This window comes from Dreissena polymorpha, chromosome 9, assembly GCF_020536995.1.
Source record: "Dreissena polymorpha isolate Duluth1 chromosome 9, UMN_Dpol_1.0, whole genome shotgun sequence".
NCBI classification, from domain to species: domain Eukaryota; kingdom Metazoa; phylum Mollusca; class Bivalvia; order Myida; family Dreissenidae; genus Dreissena; species Dreissena polymorpha.
In genome coordinates, this window is record NC_068363.1 from 8670058 (window position 1) to 8692060 (window position 22003).

At 35.4% G+C, this 22003-nt stretch overlaps 2 protein-coding genes across 9 annotated transcripts in view; both read right to left on the minus strand.

Annotated features, from left to right (window-relative positions):
• Positions 1 to 2360: 2360 nt before the first annotated feature.
• Positions 2361 to 22003, minus strand: part of LOC127846559 (PHD finger protein 20-like) — a 254732-nt gene continuing 235089 nt past the window's right edge. For 3 of the 8 annotated variants that reach the window (XM_052377944.1, XM_052377945.1, XM_052377935.1), the window contains exon 19: positions 2361 to 5896. The gene's annotated coding sequence lies outside the window, so the exon portion shown is untranslated. The remainder of the gene's footprint in view (positions 5897 to 22003) is intronic. The other 5 variants (XM_052377938.1, XM_052377939.1, XM_052377941.1 and 2 more) reach the window with 5 other exon arrangements.
• LOC127846592 (transmembrane protein 208-like) lies at positions 2431 to 20794 on the minus strand. The gene is made up of 6 exons (XM_052378030.1): positions 20701 to 20794; positions 17143 to 17238; positions 15231 to 15290; positions 10806 to 10909; positions 9036 to 9120; positions 2431 to 6720 (listed from the first exon to the last, which is right to left on the minus strand). Exons 1-6 carry the CDS (start codon positions 20704 to 20706, stop codon positions 6595 to 6597), a joined length of 477 nt encoding a protein of 158 aa, XP_052233990.1. The 5' UTR covers positions 20707 to 20794; the 3' UTR covers positions 2431 to 6594.

Sequence of the window (22003 nt, forward strand, 5' to 3'; positions counted from 1 at the left end):
TTAATGAGGTAAAAATGCTCATTGATATGAAGACTGTAAGTTTGGAAAGAATCTGATGAAAAATGTTGACATAATCACCTAACCAAGCAGTTTTTCACTCTTATTTTTAAATTCAAAGAGACATAATTCTTGACGTATGGTCCGATATTGCTCATATAGAGAGTTTTGGTTGGGTCCTCATTGATAAAAAAAAAACCTGTGCAAACTTGGGAACAATCGAATGAAATTTTTTGACTCCGAACAACGATTTCAAAATTTCTCAAATTCTAAGGAAGATAACTATGGACGTAATGGTCGGATAAGGCTCAAGGGCCCATACCATCTGGATAGTAGTATGTGTCGCGCTTCGCGCTCAATATGTGGTTCTTATATAAAAAAACAAATCCGAGGAGTGCTTGACTCTAGGGAAACGGGTTGCTGGGACACAGCTCATCCTTGATAAGTGGCTGCTTCCTTTATCACAACTCATTGTAACAATCAATAATACGTGTCGCGCTTCGCGCTCTATATGTGGTAGAGATAGTACTTAGGGCCTATGATAGACAACCATAAAAATACATGGATAATAGATGTGTTGTTTGCATTTATTTGTTAATATAAAAACACGTGTATTTTTTATAAGATATTTAAGTGATGTAAGAAATTTTAATTAACGTTGTCACCACGCGGCATCCATTAATTTAAAAAAAAGTCTAATTGTAGTGACCCCGTGACCTAGTTTTTGACCCGGCAAGGCCAATGTTCGAACTTGGACAAGACATCATGTAGATACAACTTCTGACCAGGTTTAGTGAAGATTGGATGAACACTACTTGAAATAGAGAGCGGACACTTAATACGGACCGACCGACAGACAGACAGACCGACCGACCCCCTCCCCCCCCCCACCGCGATGGCCATGTTTTTCAACCAACTGGCATCATTTTTGAACTCGTCCAAGATATTTTTGGGATGATTCTTCTGACCGAGTTTCATGAAGATCGGACTATAAATGTGGCCTCTAGAGTGTTAAAAAGATTTTACTATAGCCATATATAGCCATATTAGGAAAAATGCCCAGCCCCTTGGCAGCCATGTTTTTCAAGCAAACGTAACCATTTTTGCACTCATCCAAGACATCAATAAGACAAATCTTCTGACCATATTTCATGAAGATTGGAAATAAATATGGCCCCTAGAGTGTTAACAAGGTTTTACTATAGCCATATAAGGAAAAATGCCCTGCCCCCTGGCGGCCATGTTTTTCAACCAACCGGCATCATTTTCGAACTCGTCCAAGATACATGTATTATTGGGATGAATCTTCTGACCAAATTTCATGAAGATTGGACAATAAATGTGGCCTCTAGTGTTAACAAGATTTTACTACAGCCATTTAAAGCCATGTAAGGAAAAATGCCCCGCCACTTGGCAGCCATGTCTTTCAAGCAAAGGTTACCATTTTTGAACTCATCCAAGATATCATTGGGAGAAATCTTCTGAGCAAGTTTCATGAAGATCGGAAAATAAATGTGGCCCCTAGAGTGTTAACAAGGTTTTAGTATAGCCATATAAGGAAAAATGCCCCGCCCCCTGGCGGCCATGTTTTTCAACCAACCGGCATCATTTTCGAACTCTTCCAAGATATTATTGGGATGAATCTTCTGACCAAGTTTCATGAAGATCAGACAATAAATGTGGCCTCTAGAGAGGTAACACGATTTTACTATAGCCATATAAGGAAAAATGCTCCGCCACTTGGCAGCCATGTTTTTCAAGCAAACGTAACCATTTTCGAAACTCCTCCAAGATATCATTGAGACCAATCTTCTGACCAAATTTCATGAAGATTGGACAATACATGTGGGCTCTAGAGAGTTAACAAGGCACATGTTGACAGCGCACGGCAAACAAAAAGCGATCACAAAAGATCACCATGAGCACGTTGTGCTAAGGTAAGCTAGTAAAAACATTTAAATCGCCAGCAGAAGCCAAATGCTGGTCGTGCAAGCTGAGATTTGATGTTAAGTCTATATTTTGGAAAATATAATTATTCAAATTGCGCATAAACATTGTCATATATGATAAGATTTGATATAGTTCAATAGCAAAGCCAGAGACCAAGTGCTTCTATGTTTATGGACATCGTGCACAGAAGAGCTCAATCTAGTTGCATGACGGCAACATGTCAAGGTTTGGTCAAGGATGTCATTTTTGTAATTATTTAAAATCAAGTGTGACCTTACCTGTTAAAATCAGGACACAAGAATTGCGCACAGCATGCTATTTTGATACTATCGTATGAATAATGAAGTCACAGTCTGTGACCTTACGAGAAAAGAAATAAATTCCATATTCGATATCAACTACAACTACGTATATAGCCAAAATCCTTTTTACCCATTTCAAGAAGAATGGTAGTGAAATGGTACACACATATAATGTAGATGGTTTAAATAGTTTTAAGTTTATTTCATGGAAAAAGTCTTGTACTTTTAACTTATCCTGACAAGCCATGCATATTATCAACAGTTACACTATATTTAATAGTCCGAAATCGTACACAATTCATTCAAATAGGAAAAATAAATATACATGATTATATGTACAATACTGAAACATTTGCCTGTACACAAAGTTCAGACAATTGATATATGAGCTTGCAAAATGGTATGTCCATGACTCAAAAAATAGGCATACAAATAAAAACCATTGTATACAAGAATTTGCTTACATATCAACTACGGACATCATACACGTATGTTACTACATTCTAATTACTTAATTATCGGTAATGGTTGCTCTTAACAAATGTCCGTAGTGTTACATTAAATACAAATGTACCTCATTTAAGATTGAAACATTTCCATTTGATCAAGTCATAATTAATAGACTTGTTTCAATCTTAAATTTTTGGTAGAGAACAATTACAAATGAAGTCCTCACATGCATTAAGACTGATTTTTCTTAACGGCGACTCAAATGTATTACAAATTCAATTGTTTTGAAAAAAATTAACACTACTATTAAGATTATTTCATTTAAAAATGTGTGCACAGTATTAGCGAAGATTTAATAACTTATGGCTGCCTTAATAAAATATTATTTCTTACTTTACACATAGTCACCATGATACATGAAACATATACTCAACAAAATGAAAAGCTCATAACTGACTTAATAACTTGTATATTTGAATATGATAGTAAAATTTTACTGAAATTTTGTATTGTGATACCACAATCCCCCACCTTCATGATCATATACTTTTTTTTATATTATATATTACTTATCATAATATTGAATTAATTGTGTTCAAGTGAGATAGCAATCACATTCAAAATTCGCAAAACTCTACAAATAAAAAGTTGGTCATTAAATTAATGTTTTTGTTAAATAAACTACACGATGTTCAAATTAAAGTGAATAAAATAATAAATTAACAAGGGACAAAATTGTCACAAAATCAGGTTTTCAGTTGAAAAAGTCTGATAAAGGGAGACAATTCAAAATGTGTATTGTTAGCCTCCTTGTGTAAAATTGACCTTGATTTCAATTAGAAAAAAAAAGTCTGATAAAGAGAGACAACTCAAAATCAAAATGTGCATAGTTACTGATTGTGCATAGTTACATAGTTGTTTCAAAATCAATCTATTTTTAGTTGTGGCGACCTTGACCTTGGAGATATTGACGTAATTCTTTCGCGCCACACACCGTAAAATAATGGTGAACAAATGTGCCAAATGATTTTAAAATGTCACAATGAATGACATAGTAATGGCCCAGACAAGCTCATTTATGGCCATTTTTGACCTTCAAACTCAAATTGTGATCTTGACCTTGGAGATACAATGCGATTCTTTCACGCGACACACCGTCTAATGATGGTGAACAAATGTGCCAAATGATTTTAAAATCTCACAATGAATCACAAAGTAATGGCCCGGACAAGCTCATTTATGGCCATTTTTGACCTTCAAACTCAAATTGTGACCTTGACCTTGGAGATATCGACGTAATTCTTTCGCCCGACACACCGTCTAATGATGGTGAACAAATGTGCCAAATAATTTTAAAATCTGACAATGAACAACAAAGTTATGGCCCGGACAAGCTCATTTATGGCCATTTTAGACCTTCAAACACAAATTGTGACCTTGACCTCGGAGATATCGACGTGAACAAATGTGCCAAATGATTTTAAAATCTTACAATGAACGACAAAGTTATGGCCCAAACAAGCTTGTTCCGCCAGCCCACCAGCCCGCCCGCTGACATCGCCAATCTAATAACCAGTTGTTTCCTTCGGAAAACCTGGTTAAAAACGATACATGTATCCATTGGGAATGGATGCCCCACATTTAAGCAATGCTACAGTCTGGACAAGCGGTTTTATGACAAAATTTGACCTTGAAACTCAAGTATTACCTTCACCATTGAGGTAGGGAAACATGTGTAACAGGCGTCTAATGATGTACTGAATCTGTGTTAAGATATGAAGTTCTTCACTACATGGCTAAGCTTTGACTGAGAGAGGAATTTAAAGCTGTTTCATGGTCCAATTTTACCCTTTTACTCTTGGTGTGACATTGACCTTGAGGTTTGGAGACGGTTGTTACATGCAACGTGTCTTCTTAGGATGGTTTACATTTGCTCTAAGTTATTTCAACATCCATCAATATATGGCAAAGTTATGGCCAAGACAGGAATGGTCAGTAATATATTATGACAAGTATATGGTTGTGCAGGTGAGGATTTCTCAGAACACATTGCCAAACTTCAATAAGATTTGTAATTTCATATTAAGAATAACAGGGCTCTTTAGTGTGTGGTGCGTTGTCACTTTTGCCCAGTGTATAAATATCTGACAGATCCAAACAATAAAATGTATTTCGTCAAATTAAAAATTGTTTATTATCAAAATAAAAAGTTTTACATTGAGTGTCAAAACAATTATTTTCCATTACCTAATTGTAAATACATTTCAACAATATACCAACGCATTTTTTACAAGAATTGGCAATGACAATAATATCTGACAAACTCAGTATTCTATACGCACACTACATATTTAAGGCTGGATATTTACTGCATAACAAATTACATTCTACAATAGAATACTAAATTATCTAAAAACATATTATTTTAATTTGACTTATTCATAGACTTTGGTCTATTTTGAAGTGGTTTAGTGTCTTGACAAAATAGATTTTAGCAAATTCGTTGAACATTTACAGTATTTCCACCACAAAAACATATATGATAACAAGATGTGTTTGTGAAACACTATGTCCCCGTATATGACGTTTGACCTTGAAGGATGACCTTGACCTTCCCTACACCACTCAAAATGTGCAGCTCCATGAGATACACATGCATGTCAAACATAAAATTGCTAGCTTCAATATTGCAGACCTGACATTACATGAGCAATTTTGACCCATATATTTGACCTTGAAGGATGACCTTGACCTTTCACCACTCAAAATGTGCAGCTCCATGAGATACACATGCAAGCCAAATATCAAGTTGCTATCTTCAATATTGCAAAAGTACTCATAAAATGAGCGATTTCGGCCACATATATTTGACCTCTGACCTTGAAGGATGACCTTGACCTTTCACCACTCAAAATGTGCAGCTCCATGAGATACACATGCATGCCAAATATCAAGTTGCTATCTTCAATATTGCAAAAGAACTCATAAAATGAGCGATTTCGGCCACATATATTTGACCTCTGATCTTGAAGGATGACCTTGACCTTTCACCACTCAAAATGTGCAGCTCCATGAGATACACATGCATGCCAAATATCAAGTTGCTATCTTGAATATTGAAATATTGCAAAAGTGTACATTAAATGAGCGATTTTTACCCATATATTTGACCTTTGACCTTGAAGGATGACCTTGACCTTTCACCACTCAAAATGTGCAGCTCCATGAGATACATATGCATGCCAAATATCAAGTTGCTATCTTCAATATTGCAAAAGTTATTGCAAATGTTAAAGTTGGCGCAAACCAACCAACAGACCAACCAACAGACAGGGCAAAAACAATATGTCCCCCACTACTATAGCGGGGGACATAAAAAGAAAATAATGTAAATTAAAACCCTGCCATTCTGGAACAAAACGCTTATGCTTTTACCACCAAACATTACAAAAATTGTGAGTTTGTACATTTCAAGTTGATTAAAAAAAAGTACAAGTATTTTAGCATACTTTCTTATGAAAAGTAAGTCTCTTACGTTTGTACATCTGCATTTTAAAATCTTTTCAATCTCATGAAACATTGGACAACATGGTTCAAACAAACGGGTTACTAACATATTCAGCTGAAAGGAACAATTAAAATTTAGAAAATTAAAATAGGACTCCGGCTCAGAAATTCCAATAAAGCATGTGGCAACAAATATGACTATGTGATACAATTATGTTGTCAACCTTTTCATTTTGAAAATTAAACATAAGGATGTTCACAAGTCGGAAAGAAACCGTCTATCCAGGAATTGGGATGACCCTGTAGACCCATTCACTAGGATAAGCAGCACTGTTATTGAATATTTCTGACAATATATAAAGCCCAGTTTAATATGCTCAGAGTTTTATCATTGCCTTCTCTTCATTTTTCTATCCATTTTCTTTTGCTTCTTGTCATCTACTTCAGGTGCCTCAGCAAATATCCATGGCGATAAAATATTCACCCATAATATATAAAATGCTCTTCCTGGTGCCTGTAATAAAATATTCCATACAATTTAATGTTTTATTTAACTTATAAATAGCTTAACACATTTTCAGTTTTATAAGAAATTTACTAAACTGTCTAAACATTGAAGCACTGTTTCATGCTCATTGACATATGCAGTCTGTAATAAAATGGCCTTCAATAAATATCTAACCTAGCTTTTTATGTGTCTATGTCCTAACAGAATTCTGATTTTTAAGTGTTATAAGGTTTTCCAAAAGACAGTTTGGGAGAAGGAGATATGTTTTAAACATTAAAATGCCCAATCTTTTGACCTTCAAGTATAACCTTGACTCTGAATCACTGTGACTGATTCTTGCCTTCTGCACATTGTCGCAATGACTTCAACATTGTAGCCAAGTTTAATAACAAGAGCACCGCCTTGCGGGTGCACCGCTCATCTATTTTTCTTTTTAAAGGTGAAGGGAACTATCTCAATACTTCAATAAAAAAAGATGGATGGGTGGGGTGGAGAGGGGTGTATAGTGTGGGTGTGTGGGCATATAAATACAAATGCAAAAACAAAATAATGTTGTTTTTTTTTTTGGGGGGGGGGGATTCTTGGGTGGGATAGTTGGACGGTCTTTCAAAAATAAAATAATAAAAATAAATATTTTTTGTTAATGGGGGGGGGGGGTCTGGTATAGTGTGAGGGTGTGGTCATTTATAAGATGATCTTTCAAAAAAAAAAAAAGAAAAAAAAAAATGTTTTTTTTTGAGGGGGGGGGGGGGGGGGGATTCTGGGGGAGGGGGGGGCATGAGGGATGGTTTGGGTGGAGTCTATTGTAGTATATCATGTAATAGTTGTTTTGTCAAAGTATCAATCAAATCTGATCATAAATAACGAAGTCATGGCAATGTTTGCAAAATTTAATTATTTGACCTTGAGAGTCAAGGTCATTCAAAGGTCAAGGTAAAATTCAACTTGCCAGGTACAGTACCCTCATGATAGTATGAAAGTATTTGAAGTTTGAAAGCAATAGCCTTGATACTTTAGAAATAAAGTGGATGTGAACACAAAATTTAACCATATATTCAAAGTTACTAAGTCAAAAAAGGGCCATAATTCCGTCAAAATGACAACCAGATTTATGCAACTTGTTCCGTACAGTCCCCTTATGATAGTTTGTGAGTGTTCCAAGTCTGAAAGCAATAGCTAGGAGTAAAGCGACCCAAAACACAAAACTTAAGAAATTTTCAATTTTCTAAGTATAAAGGGGCCATAATTCTGTCAAAATGCCAGTCAGAGTTACATAACTTTGCCTGCACATTCCCCTTATGATAGTAAGTAAGTGTAACAAGTATGAAAGCAATAGCTTTGATACTTTAGGAATAAAGTGGACCTCAACACAAAACTTTACCAAATTTTCAATTTTCTAAGTATAAAAAGGGCACATAAATCTGTCAAAATGCACGCCAGAGTTATCTAACTTTGCCTGCCCAGTCCCCTTATGATAGTAAGTAAGTGTACCAAGTTTGAATGCAATAGCTTTGATGCTTTATGAGAAAAGTGGACCTAAACACAAAACTTAACAAAATTTTCAATTTTCTAAGTATAAAAAGGGCATATAATTCTGTCAAAATGCATGCCAGAGTTATCTTACTTTGCCTGCCCAGTCCCCTCATGAAAGTAAGTAAGTGTACCAAGTTTGAATGCAATACTAAACACAAAACTTAACCAGACGCCGACGCCAAGGTGATGACAATAGCTCATTTTTTTTTTTCAAATAATAGATGAGCTAAAAATCCTTCTTTAAACAAAAAAAGTTTAGGGGATATGGGCCAGACCAAAAAATAGGGTAAAAAACTTTGACCTAAAGTATAACCTTGTGCATTGAGAAATTCTACAATGGGTATAGAATATATGGAGCCGACACAAACATGAAAGCTCGAACCTTTGCTAGCCAAGTACAGCCTTAACCTTGCAAAGGTATGACTGACTCATGCATTCTGCATATCGTCTAAATGACCACAACAATTCAGGCAAGTGTCATGAAAATTCTTCACAGGGTATAGGAAATATAAAGGAAAAGAAAATGGATACTCAAAACTTTATCTGCGTGCCTTGAGGCTCATGAATTCCTACATTCCCCCTACTACTTTGACTGAGAATTCTTATAAGTTTGTGCTTCAGTATCACATGTAGTTTAAATGTAAAAGATGAAGAAAGTCTATAGACATGGGACATAGTTGTTGTATAAAGTTGCATTTAGTGTCCTAATTTCACTGCAATAACAATATTTCAAACCCGAATCTTATAGAAATTCTGACAGTTGTTCATGTAAATCATGTAAATCTTACCACTAGCCAGATCAACCAGAAGTAGTTGGAAAGCAGGGATAACGTTTGAACGATGGCTGTGAGCAGAATAATGTCTTTGGCATGCCTGCAATGCAAAAACATATACTATAGGGAATTTAAAAACAAAAATATTCCAAACAGCTTCATTGTGAAGACTTTGACAGTTGGGAATGTTCTTGTAATATAACCCTTTACCACTTAGAAATGTACATGTATTTTCAATTTTTCATGCATTTGTACATGTAGTCTCTGAGAGTTAAATTTAATTAAAGACCTTTCTTAGTCGATTCAAGTTAATTAGGCTTCATATCCAAACCTAAGATACTGATGAGCAGCAAACAGCATAAAACCTGAACAGACTACAGGTACTCGCAGGCTGTTCTGGTTCTATGCTGTTTGCACATAGCCATTTTCACTATGCTTCTAAGTGGGAAATGGTTTATTCATAATTATAGTGTGATAATATCCCAATCAGGAGTCTACCTTAACTTGTATATGACAGACTGATAAGACTTGACCATGGTATTAAAGAACTTATTTGCAATACTTTTCAGAACACTCTTGTGACATACATATTCCATATACAATGTATATGGACTAGTTTATTATAATATTAAATTACTCCCAAAAGTACATTTGCAAACGAATCTTGCCACCTACCCTAAATTGTACCATTGATAACACTTTTGACACTATAATCTAAGAATATTCAAACTTCTGAGATAATTGCATTTACACTTAAATTTTCAAAACATTTGCTAAGTACAAAATATTTTAACATTTTTAAATGTGTACCTATCTCTTACAATAGTTGTCATGAATTTAATTAAAATACCTTTTGTTTTGTTCAAACACTTGTTAGTGATCAAAACAAAATAGTTGCCATACAGTCTTCAGACACTTTATAGAGTATGTTTATCAAATTCACACCTTAGAAGCTTCAAATTATTTAAAAAATCTACATTTAACAAGAATATCAGTGAAACTGATGGATGCTCCCCGATGATGCGCTTTGTGAATGTATGTGTAAATAAACACACCTTGACCCAGTGACCTCAAACCTCATCAAAAGGTAGAGGTCCATGCAAGGTACCTACATGCCAAATATGAAAGCGATTGGTATTGAAGGCGCTATGAGAAACGGTAGCAAAAGAGTGACGGAAAAATCTATTATTAGCCTCGGTGACCTTGACCCCAGTGACCTCAAACCTCATTAAAAGGTAGAGGTCCATGCAAGGTACCTACATGCCAAATATGAAAGAGATCGGTTAAGTATTGAAGGTGCTATGAGAAACTGTAACAAAAGAGTGATGGAAAAATCTATTATTAGCCTCAGTGATCTTGACCTTGACCCCAGTGACCTCAAACCTCACCAAAAGGTAGAGGTCCATGCAAGGTACCTACATGCCAAATATGAAAGAGATCGGTTACGTATTGAAGGTGCTATGAGAAACTGTAACAAAATTGTGACAGAACAATCTATTATAAGTCTCAGTGACCTTGACCTTGACCACAGTGACTTCAAACCTCATCAAAAGGTAGAGGTCCATGCAAGGTACCTACATGCCAAATATGAAAGAGATCGGTTAAGTATTTAAGGTGCTATGAGAAACTGTAATAAAAGTGTCACAGAAGTAAGGAAGGAAGGACAAACTGGCAACTATATGCTCCGCGGAAATTTTATTTCGGGGAGCATAAAAATTAAAGACTATTTTTACAAAAAGCTATGTCAAACTAAAGAAACACATCTTCTTTTGGCAGTGCACATACTCTGCCATGCCTGACTCCATATTGAGGTCAATATTTCCTGCAGACATGCTGCTCATGAACTTAAAGCAGCCTCCATATACGCAAAGAGCCAGTATTGATAGTACCTGAAATCACATAACATCATGTATGTCAACAATACTAGGAAATCTCAAAATGAAACAAAGATGTAAAACCATGAATATACCCCAACATTTTTCAAGAGGATCATAATAATTAGTATTTATGGTTGTGTAATATAGGATACATTGCCACTAAACAATCTTGCACACCAACTATTGATTCCCTGACCCATGTGGTTTCAGAGAAGCTTTGTGAAGTGCTCTTGTATGTATGTAATAGACCGAAACTATTTGAAAAATTTTGAAACAGAGTCATTCTACGATCATTCATGAGAAGTCATAAGAAGGAAAGTTTAACCCTTTCCGACTCAAAAGCAAAGTGAAAATGGCTATGTGCAAACAGCATAAAACCAGAAAAATCTGTGAGTAACTCGCAGTCTGTTCAGGTTTTATGCTATTTGCTGCTCACCAGTATCTTAGGGTTGGAAATGAAACCTTAAAAACTTGAATATATTTAGAAAGGTCTTTCTAAGGGACTACAAAATACATATATCTAAGTGGTTAAGGGTTAATGGATGCACTGAATGACAGACGACTGAAATCACAGTATCCTGAAAGCTCCTCATGAGCACTGTGAGTGCTGAAATTGGAGTCTACTGTTGTTAAAGAATAAATCTAAGAATTACTTTATTTAAGTTTGACAGATGACCTTCTGAGGAGCACTTACGTCCAAACATGTATAGTCCAGTCTTAACCTAAACGGTTATTGTGTTAGGATTTGTATTGTTGTGTTGGAGTAGCAATAACAACCTACTGTGTATTCCTTTGTTATAATTTGTTATTTACACCATGGACATATTTTAAATGATGTTGAAAGAGTAATTGAAAGGCCATCTGAAAAAATTCACTTTAAAAAAAACCCTCACCATTCTCAATTTTAAGATCTGAAAAAGCATTTTTAAATGTTTACAATTCTACTAGTCAATTTTAGGATTTGATATACTTGATTTTACCTAGTTGAGTGGTACCATTTTTTTCATGGTGGTTGTTAGTAGTAAGTTATTTCAAAAAGCACTACAAAGTAGGAGCAAAAGCTGTTTTATGGTCAGATTTTACCGTTGACCACTTAGTCTGACCTTGACCTTTGAGGTGTAATAAGCGACACTTTGTCTTATAATGGAGGACATTTGTTGCAAGTTATTTAACAAGAGCTGTCAGAGGACAGCGCGCTTGACTATTCGAGTGCTTGACAGTATAACGTAAGCAATCATGGAAAGGGGGTATAATGTGGGTGTGTGGTCATTTAATCCATGATCTTTCAAAAATAAGAAAAAACAAGAAACCGTCGGACACGGGTGATGCTCCCCAAAGTTTTTTTTGTCACAATATTGCACTATATATTCAGATAAAAGGAAACGTCTTGAGGGCACAGTAGTTAGAGGGACAGGAATTTTTTATATAAAAAGGGCCATAACTCTGTGAAAAATCATCTGACCAGAACCAGCTGATAATATGCACATCTCCTCTTGGTAGTGAAGCCTCCCATAAAGTTTCATTGAATTCCGGTCATTAGTTGCTGAGAAATAGCCCAGACAAAAATTGTGCACGGATGGACACACGGACGGCTGACGGACAGACGAAGCGGCGACTATATGCTCCCCCAAATTTTTTGGGGGGAGCATAAAAATATAGAAAAAAAAAAATATTAATTTTTTTTTTGAGGGGGGGGGGGATTCTGGGGTGGGGCATGGGGGATGGTTTGGGTGGAGTCCATTGTGGTATGTCAGGTAAGTGTTGTATGAAGTATGAATGAAATGTGATCATAAATAAAAATGTTATGGCAATTAAAGCAAAATTTATTAATTTGACCTTTAGAGTCAAGGTCATTCAAAGGTCAAGGTCAAATTCAACTTGCCAGGTACAGTACCCTCATGATAGTAAGAAAGTATTTGAAGTTTGAAAGCAATAGCCTTGATACTTTAGAAGTAAAGTGGATCTAAACACAAAATATTCAAAGTTACGAAGACAAAAAAGGGCCATAATTCCGTTAAAAAGCCAACCAGAGTTATGCAACTTGCCCTGTACAGTACTCTTATGATAGTTAGCGAGTTTTCCAAGCTATGATACTTCAGCCGTAAAATAGACCAAAACACAAAACTTAACCAAATGTTAAATTATCTAATTATACAAGAGTTCCGCGGTCGGAGATGACCGCATTGAAGCCGGATTTTTGATTTAAATGACAGGAAAGTACCTTTCGTGTTTTTGTCAATGCAATACTTAAATTACTGAAATATTGTTCAAAGGTCAAAATGAAATGTAAGTACTTTTCAAGGCATGAGCAAACCTTGTGTTATGTTTTGAATGCATGCATATACATGAACAACAATAACATTTAAGGTCACAAATATGAACTTGAATTGACAATTAGGAAAGTTTGATCTCAATTTTTTTATTAGCAAATTAGTAAGATATTGTTTGAAGTTTCCATCAATTTCATTATCAAATGTAAGAAAATATACTTAGATGAAATAATACTATTTATTGTTTTGCTTTCACATACCTACACAGAAATCCAGACAGCCTTATGATCACTCCAATAGGTTTCTATCACACCAGTTATAAGAACTTTAACATTTTTACATTCAAGGTCACAGTGACCTTGACCTTAGAATGAATGACCTTGAAATGACCAGTGGTCATCTAAGTGTGCTTGCAAACCTTCATGTCAAGTTTGAAGACTCTATGTCCAAGCATACCAAAGTTATAACAATTTTAACATTTTAACATTTAAGGTCACAGTGACCTTGACCTTAAAATGAATGACATTGAAATGACCAGTGGTCATCTTCTAGTACTGGCCAATCTTTATTTCAAGTTTGAAGACTCTAGGTACAAGCATACCAAAGTTATAACATGAAATAAGAACTTTAACATTTTTACATTCAAGGTCACAGTGACCTTGACCTTCAAATGAATGACCTTGAAATGTCCAGTGGTTACTTACTAGTTCTGGCCAACCTTCATGTCAAGTTTCAAGACTCTAGGTCCAAGCATACCAAAGTCATAACAACTTTAACATTTTTACATTCAAGGTCACAGTGACCTTGACCTTCAAATGAATGACCTTGAAATGTCCAGTGGTTACTTACTAGTTCTGGCCAACCTTCATGTCAAGTTTCAAGACTCTAGGTCCAAGCATACTAAAGTTATAACAACTTTAACATTTTTATATTGAAGGTCACAGTGACCTTCACCTTCAAATGAATGACCTTGAAATGACCAGTGGTCATCTGTTAATCCTGGCCAACCTTCATGTCAAGTTTGAAGACTCTAGGTCCAAGCATACCAAAGTTATACCATGAAATAAGAACTTTAACATTTTTACATTCAAGGTCACAGTGACCTTGACCTTCAAATGAATGACCTTGAAATGACCAGTGGTTACTAACTAGTTATGGCCAACCTTCATGTCAAGTTTCAAGACTCTAGGTCCAAGCATACCAAAGTTATAAGAACTTTAACATTTTTTATATTGAAGGTCACAGTGACCTTGACCTTCAAATGAATGACCTTGAAATGACCAGTGGTCATCTGTTAATCCTGGCCAACCTTCATGTCAAGTTTGAAGACTCTAGGTCCAAGCATACCAAAGTTATACCATGAAATAAGAACTTTAACATTTTCGAGCACGCCGCCCGCCCCCCCCGCCCGCCCGACAACATCAATCTATAAGCCGAGATTTTTTCGAAAAAAATCCGGCTAAAAATGGGCCATAATTCTGTCAAAGTGCTTGATACAGTTGTCTGCTCTTGTTTATAGATTGGGATCATGTTGGTTAAGAAGTATGCAAAATATGAAAGCAATATGTCAAAGGACATAGGAAATATTTGAGGTGGTACGCACACTTTAACATAGATTTATCAATAATATGCATATTCTAAGTGAAAAAAGGGCCATAATTCTTACAAAATGCTTGATACAGTTGTCTTCTCTTGTTTATAGGTTGGGGTCATGTTGGTAAAGAAGTATGCAAAATATAAAAGCAATATGTCAAGGGACGTAGGAAATATTTTAGGTGGTACGCACACTTTAACATTCCAACACTCACGCACACGGGAACGCCGACGCCGGGGTGAAAAGGATAGCTCTACTATATATATTTCATATATAATAGTCGAGCAAAAAAACATCAATATATGGAACAGTTATGGCTGAGACATTAGACTATGCCAAAGAGACAGAATGCCATATGAAGCCTTCAATGAAGAGGGAATAAAAGGCACTAGAGACAATGTGTCAGAGAAGTTTTTATAATATATACCAAATTATGAAAATGAGGGTCAAACACTACAATAATACTTACAATGTAGAAAGCTGTAAATGAGTCACTGAACAGGATGAATTGAGCACCATAATATATTGCCTGAAATAAAAATGAAACAAAATAGCCAACCAAACTTATTGTAAACAAGAGCTGTCACCATAGGATGACTGATGCCCCCTATAAACGCTTGATAGAAGTTATGAGCATTTTTCTAAACCTAAACGCAGATTTTGAAACCTAAACGCGGACCCTAAGTTCAAGGTTAAGGTCACAGGGGTCAAAATGTGTGTGCATATGGAAAGGCCTTGTCCATATACACATGCATACCAAATATGAAGGTTATATCTCAAGGGACATAGAAGTTATGAGCATTTTTCAAAACCTAAACACAGATTTCGAAACCTAAACACGGACCCTAACTTCAAGGTCAAGGTCACAGGGGTCAAAATTTGTGCGCGTATCGAAAGGCCTTGTCCATATACACATGCATACCAAATATGAAGGTTATATCTCAAGGGACATAGAAGGTATGAGCATTTATTGAAAACCTAAACGCAGATTTCGAAACCTAAATGCGGACCCTAAGTTCAAGTTCAAGGTCACAGGAGTTAAAATTTGTGTGCGTATGGAAAGGCCTTGTCCATATACACATGCAGCAGGGGTGGCGAAATCTCAAAAAAACTATACTTTCCACGGACAACCATTTAGGAAATTTAACTTGCCCGTTGCTGAACTACACTTGTCCGTTAATGTTTATATAAATTATAAACGCATTTATTGATTAATGTTAAATAATGTGGAATATATCAAAATGAGTATGATTTGCTTGTTTTGTTTATAATTGTATTTCAATGGTACATTCATTATAGCAGTATATTATAAACAATATAAAGACTTTCTCAAACTTTAAATCTTCCGAAGCTAGTGTTATTAAAACATGTGCTAAACTTAAGTACATTGTAATCTTAACAAATTTAACTAGTCCAATATGTGGACCTCATCAGACTGAGGCTTTGCTACTGGTAGCAATTTGATTATATAAACTGGTAATATTTTGAAAATCGGTTAGCCAAGTTTCTTGAAAAGTTCTGGTGCGTTTACTAAAGATCATATTTTTTATCATAATCTTTCTTAGTTTTTTGGGAGGTGGGCTGCTCAAAGCTTCGGGTTTCTGCTCCGTTGTTGAAGATTAAAAAAAAAGTTTCATCTTTACCATTAAAGTCGTCTTAAATAACAAGGTAGACCGTGTTTTGATTATCTTAGATTGATACTTTTTATTTCCGTCTGATTGTAAAAATAAAGAAACCAGTCTGTACACTGTCTAACAGTCGGGCCGAATGTTGAAAATGCGGCATGCTCCCGGTCTCATATAGAATAAGGGAGATCACTTCGCAGGAAAGTGCACGTATTTTAGCTTGATTGCTCCGCAAAAAGCACTGACAATGTAATCGCCTGTCAACATCCGGTTTTGTAAAACTAAATTACGGCTTTAATACAATGTATTTTTGTATACCTGGACACGACTTTTAAAAAACTTGTTGTCCACGGACAACTTAATTGAAAAAAGTCAGTTGCCCAGACAAGCAAATGTACGACTCGGGCAACTCGGACATTTGATTTCGCCACCCCTGATGCATACCAAATATGAAGGTTATATCTCAAGGGACTAGAAGTTATGAGCATTTTTCAAAACCTAAACGCAAAGTGTGACGGAAAGATGGACAGACAGACAGATGGACAGACAGACTGACAGTCTGATCACTATATGCCCCCTTTTCTTCGAAAGGGGGCATAAAAAGTTATTTGCAAATTACACATATAATATCAAGCACAAACAAACAATATAACGAAACATTATTTCATTAAACACAATAATATCCTTACACAGGCATTTCTGTCAAAGTAATGATAATGAACAATTTGAATGTACTTAATTTTGAGTCATACTTACAATTGCACATAGTATTATGTACATATAAAACTTTAATGTCTCCTTATTTTCTGTTTCAATCTGCTTTTGGCCCTTTGTGCCCTGTTTTCCTTTTGGCTGCAAATAAAAAATAAACAAGAGATGTGTTTGTCACAAAAACAATGCCCCCTATTGCGCTGCTTTGAAATAAAATTTCAATATATCATTTGGCATGTTGAGAAATTATCTCCCTTTTTAAGTTTATAACTTCCCATGGATTGTATTTTTTTACTTTTGACCTTGAAGGATGACATTGACCTTGACCTTTCACCGCTCAAAATGTGCAGCTTGACGAGATACACATGCATGCCAAATATAAAGTCTTTCAATATCTTCAATATTGCAAAAGTTATGGCCAATGTTAAAGTTTTTGGACGGACGGAAGGACGGACAGACAGACAGACTGACTGACAGATCAACTGCTATATGCCACCCTACTAGGGGAATAAAAATGTAACATACTTCTTACATAATGTTACAAATATTTTAATATAAAGTTGTGACACATTGTGATAAAGAAAACTGAAGTGGTAGTAAATCAATTGTTTAAGCACTGAAGGTTTATTTCAAGGTATATTTTGGAGTGGCATATGGTAAATTATATTGTCAGGGTTCGACATTAACTTTTTTTACAGCAAGACCGTCGGACCAGCTCCTCTTAAAATGTACTAGCCCGAACCTGATGTCTACTAGCCCATAAATGACATATAGCAAATGAACACAATTGTGTCATGTAACTGTTTAATCAGGATTTATCAGTAAATAATCAGTGAACACGGTTACACCAGATTTTTTTATGCATAGAGTAAAACAATAAAATAACCATGTTTTTTGCTTTTCTTCGTCAAATTCAAGCCATGGGAACAGACTCGATTTTCCATCTAGGATAAAATTGACGTTTTCGTGTTTCTGAATATTTACATTTCGTGTCAGTTAAGCGTCGGATTCTTTTTTATTAACTGATTTGTCGGACAAAAATCCGAACATGAACAAAGCCATTCTTTAAATTACATTATTTTGTCTGCTACGCAAAAATGTTTACATTGACGATACCGATTTTCGGTAGAAGTCGTAAAATACTGCTCTACAGTTTTTAGACACTGCAGAAAATCATTAGTTTTCATGACAACTTGACCAATTGAAACAGGCAATTTCTGCAGGAAGCTCTCCTTTGCGTCTGAAAATAGCGATGAATCATGTGAATGCTCCGCGTTTATTTAAATATACTAGTTTTGTTTTAATGTAAATAACGGATACAAGAGTAATTTAACACAATAAAAGTAAAGGTTCTCACAGCAGTTATTTATAGTTATATAAATCAGTATAGATTTTTTTTTAATTTATGTACGACCAGTCGGACAAGCTAGCCCGCAGTTTTACTAGCCCGACCACCGATCTTACTAGACAATGTCTGTCGGACGTGCCTTAGTGTCGAACCCTGATTGTTGTCCAAATTTTATTGTAAGCTTTGTTTTAATCTTGTTATTGTAGTCCCCCCCCCCATGGCGGCCAGGTTTTTCAAGCGACTGGAACCACTTTTCAAACTTGTCCAAGATGTTATTGGGACAAAACTTCTGACAAGTTTCATTCATGATGATCGGACAATAAATGTGGCCTCTAGAGTGTTAACAAGGTTTAATTATAGCCATATTAGGAAAACTGTCCCTCCATTTGGTGGCCTTGTTTTTCAAGCAACCGGAAACATTTTCAAACTTGCCTTAGATATCATTGGCACAAATCGTCTGACCAAATTTCATGAAGATAGGACAATCAATGTGACCTCCAGGCAAATATTGACGCCGCATGATGCACAACGCACAACAGACGATAGGTTACAGATCACATAAGCTCACCAGATGCAGGTGCTCAGGTGAGGTAAACAATTTGATATTCCTACTGGAGGCGGCCATATTTGTCAAGTGACCTTTTGCTTAGAGAAATTGCATGATACGTCTCATGCTACAGTCCACTCTCATTATCTCGACATCCGATATCTCGATATTCTCGATATGTCAAAGTAAGCTCAATGTCCCAACTTTTTTCCTTCTTTATCTATATAAATAAACATCGCATATCTCAATTTTCGTTATGTCGAATAATTCGATATCTCGATATAAAACTTTGTCCCAAGTGCCGATTTTACATGTATTTACTGTGGTTTATCTGGAAGTGCGAATAACTGTTTCAGTGTTGGCAAAAGGTGCGAAATTTTTTCTTTGATACTTCACAGTCCTGCTTCGCCCGGCTGCTCCCGATACTGTGCGGTAAGAAATTGATCCGTTAATTGCATCAATGATCATACGTGTTTAATGTCGTTAGCCATTAACACTTGAGTAAGGCCTGTCACTTTAACTGTCACATTAACATCAATTAACTGCAATTAATACACAGCCTGTCGAAAGGCGGAAATATTAATTGTTTTTTACAAACAACATTCCAAAATGCATGGAGTTACATTTTTGCGTATATAAACCGTCGCAAATTCGTCTTGATTGGACGTCAATTGCATCATAACTTTAAATAGTTACATTAATGGATGTTTACTCGACAGTTTAGAAAAATTATAACCGCATGTGTTCATGCAATTCTGTAATACTTAAAACTTCATTTTAAGCATTTAAATAGCAAAATTAATCGTGCCTCGTAAAACACGTATTAATCAGGTAAAGATTATTATGCCACACGGTGACGGCTTTAGTTAGACCACTTAGCATGTATTTAGATGTTAAAAACAGGGTAAATTTTCGTCTTATTTTTTCTTTGAAAACGGCTTATCGGATATCTGGAACTTTCGTTATCTCGATATTTTTTCTTCTTCCAGCCGACTTCGAGATAACGAGAGTGGACTGTATATAATGTCATCATGACTGTGACTCAATATGGCTGTTGTGGTAAACAAAATTAGAAATGTTGATTTGTGCAGTCTTTAAAATAATCTAAAACCTTGCAGAGGTTAATGAAAGGATTTAAAAAAAAAGATATTTAATCTAATTCATCATTATATGAACATTAAAATGGCAAGATTATGATGTAAATCTATGTGTCCACTGTGTTCTTGTCAACTAAAAAGATATTTGTGGTTATTGTTTGTCGCATTGCATAAGCGTGAATGTGAAACACAATGGAGGTAAACAATCTTGACCAAGCTGGATTTATGAATGTTGGATGACACAGAAAATTAAAAGGTATGAAAAAAGGTGTCCATGCCCATGGACTACTCGCAATGTATTGGACATTGCGATAATAATTTGGCTACAATCATGTTATCAATAGCTGAAATTGTTCTTACAGGTCATCAAAATTACAACTTATGGTTAGCATTGTTTTACATTACACAATTAATGTTAAATTCTGAAGTACCTTAGGCATTTAGCAAACCGTATCATGCATATTGCAAGTCAGTGTCAGTCACAATTTAAAAAAAAATTGCAAAACTTTGTGTTGCATTTGATGATTGGATCATTATTATGTTTCATTTAGCCACTCGACAAACATTTGCGAATGAATTAAGTCAGTATTTGTTTGAGGTTATGCTCTTACTGGCATCTTTATTTCAGTTTCGGAGTATGTAACTTGTTGTTTTGCCACATCAACAAACTTTGACCGGTCCTTCTTAAAGAAGAGTATTTACAAGCAAGAACAATTACTCTTGTATCAAGCCGCAAGTATTTTAATGAGACGAACGTTGAATTCGATGAAACTTTGCATCACTGCGCACCTCTCAGCGCTTTCCTCTCAAGGCTTTATCAACGCTTGGAAAAATAACGATGTTATTAATTTTTTGAATGAAAACCAGCGTGATGTTCTACATACATGATATGCGTATATTTTGAAGTTTAATAGTTGGGTCAATTCTTGACGAAATAGAAACTAGAAAAAGACTAATACTTTGCACCTAATGGGATGTGGGTTGGTAAGAAGTGAGAATCATGCAATGATTTTCGAAAGATAAAAATCAAAAGAAGCCTGATTTCTTAACGATGCTTATAGTTGTAAAAATATCTGATTGCAAATAAAAAATATATTACAATAAACAATGTCAAGATGAATGATATAAAGCAGGGACCCATGTATACTTGTAAACAAATAGCAAAAATTCTATTCTCTTTTCTTTAATGCACTCTTTTTTGATTGTCCCCTCTCTTGTTCAATCTTAATTTCTTCTATCTCGTTCCCTCGACTTAATAAGGCGTTCCCACGAGCAGCGTATACGGGAGCTTACCGGGTTTAAGTAAGGTTAGTTGGGACAAAACTTCCAAGATGGCGTCGTTATTGTGTTTTTGTTGAATGAGTTGCTGATATTTTCAACCGGTAAGCCACTTTCCAATCATATTTATTTTAATGAATACCGGTACGCCATTTCGCGTCCCAATGCAGATAACCTTAACGCGTCGCATGTGAGCGAAACAAACAACGTTCCATTTTTCCAAGTTGTATTCTAAACCAGGTCTGAACTGGAACTTGGATAACTTTTTTGTTCAATTTAAAAAGTAAGTAACCGTTTTTTTTGTGTTGGCATTTAATTTAAGAGAATGATCATGATTTACCTTGTATCTTGGCTTGAATAAATATAAATAAAAAACGGCAGAAACAACATCCGGAGAAAATTCTTACTAACACCCGCTACTTACACTTCATTTAATGTATGGGATTAACCATTAACTGATGTAAGCGCATTGGAAATGATTTTAAAGTCAATTGTGATTCGCCGAATAAACATGCAAAACATATTGTTTGTGTTGGAACCGGCTTGATTTCATTCGTTATATATACAAGCGGATCGTCTCCATTACTGGTATGTTAGAGGAAATTATTAAGAGTCGGAGGCATATATTGCAGTTTT

Bases quoted from the DNA above. Each gene is read 5' to 3' on its own strand.
- LOC127846592 (XM_052378030.1), bottom strand. The intron at 15,291-17,142 runs GTAAGTATGACT...TTTTTATTTCAG, and splicing joins ACATAATACTATGTGCAATT to GCAATATATTATGGTGCTCA. The intron at 9,121-10,805 runs GTATGTGCACTG...TTTGCATTGCAG, and splicing joins ATGGAGTCAGGCATGGCAGA to GCATGCCAAAGACATTATTC.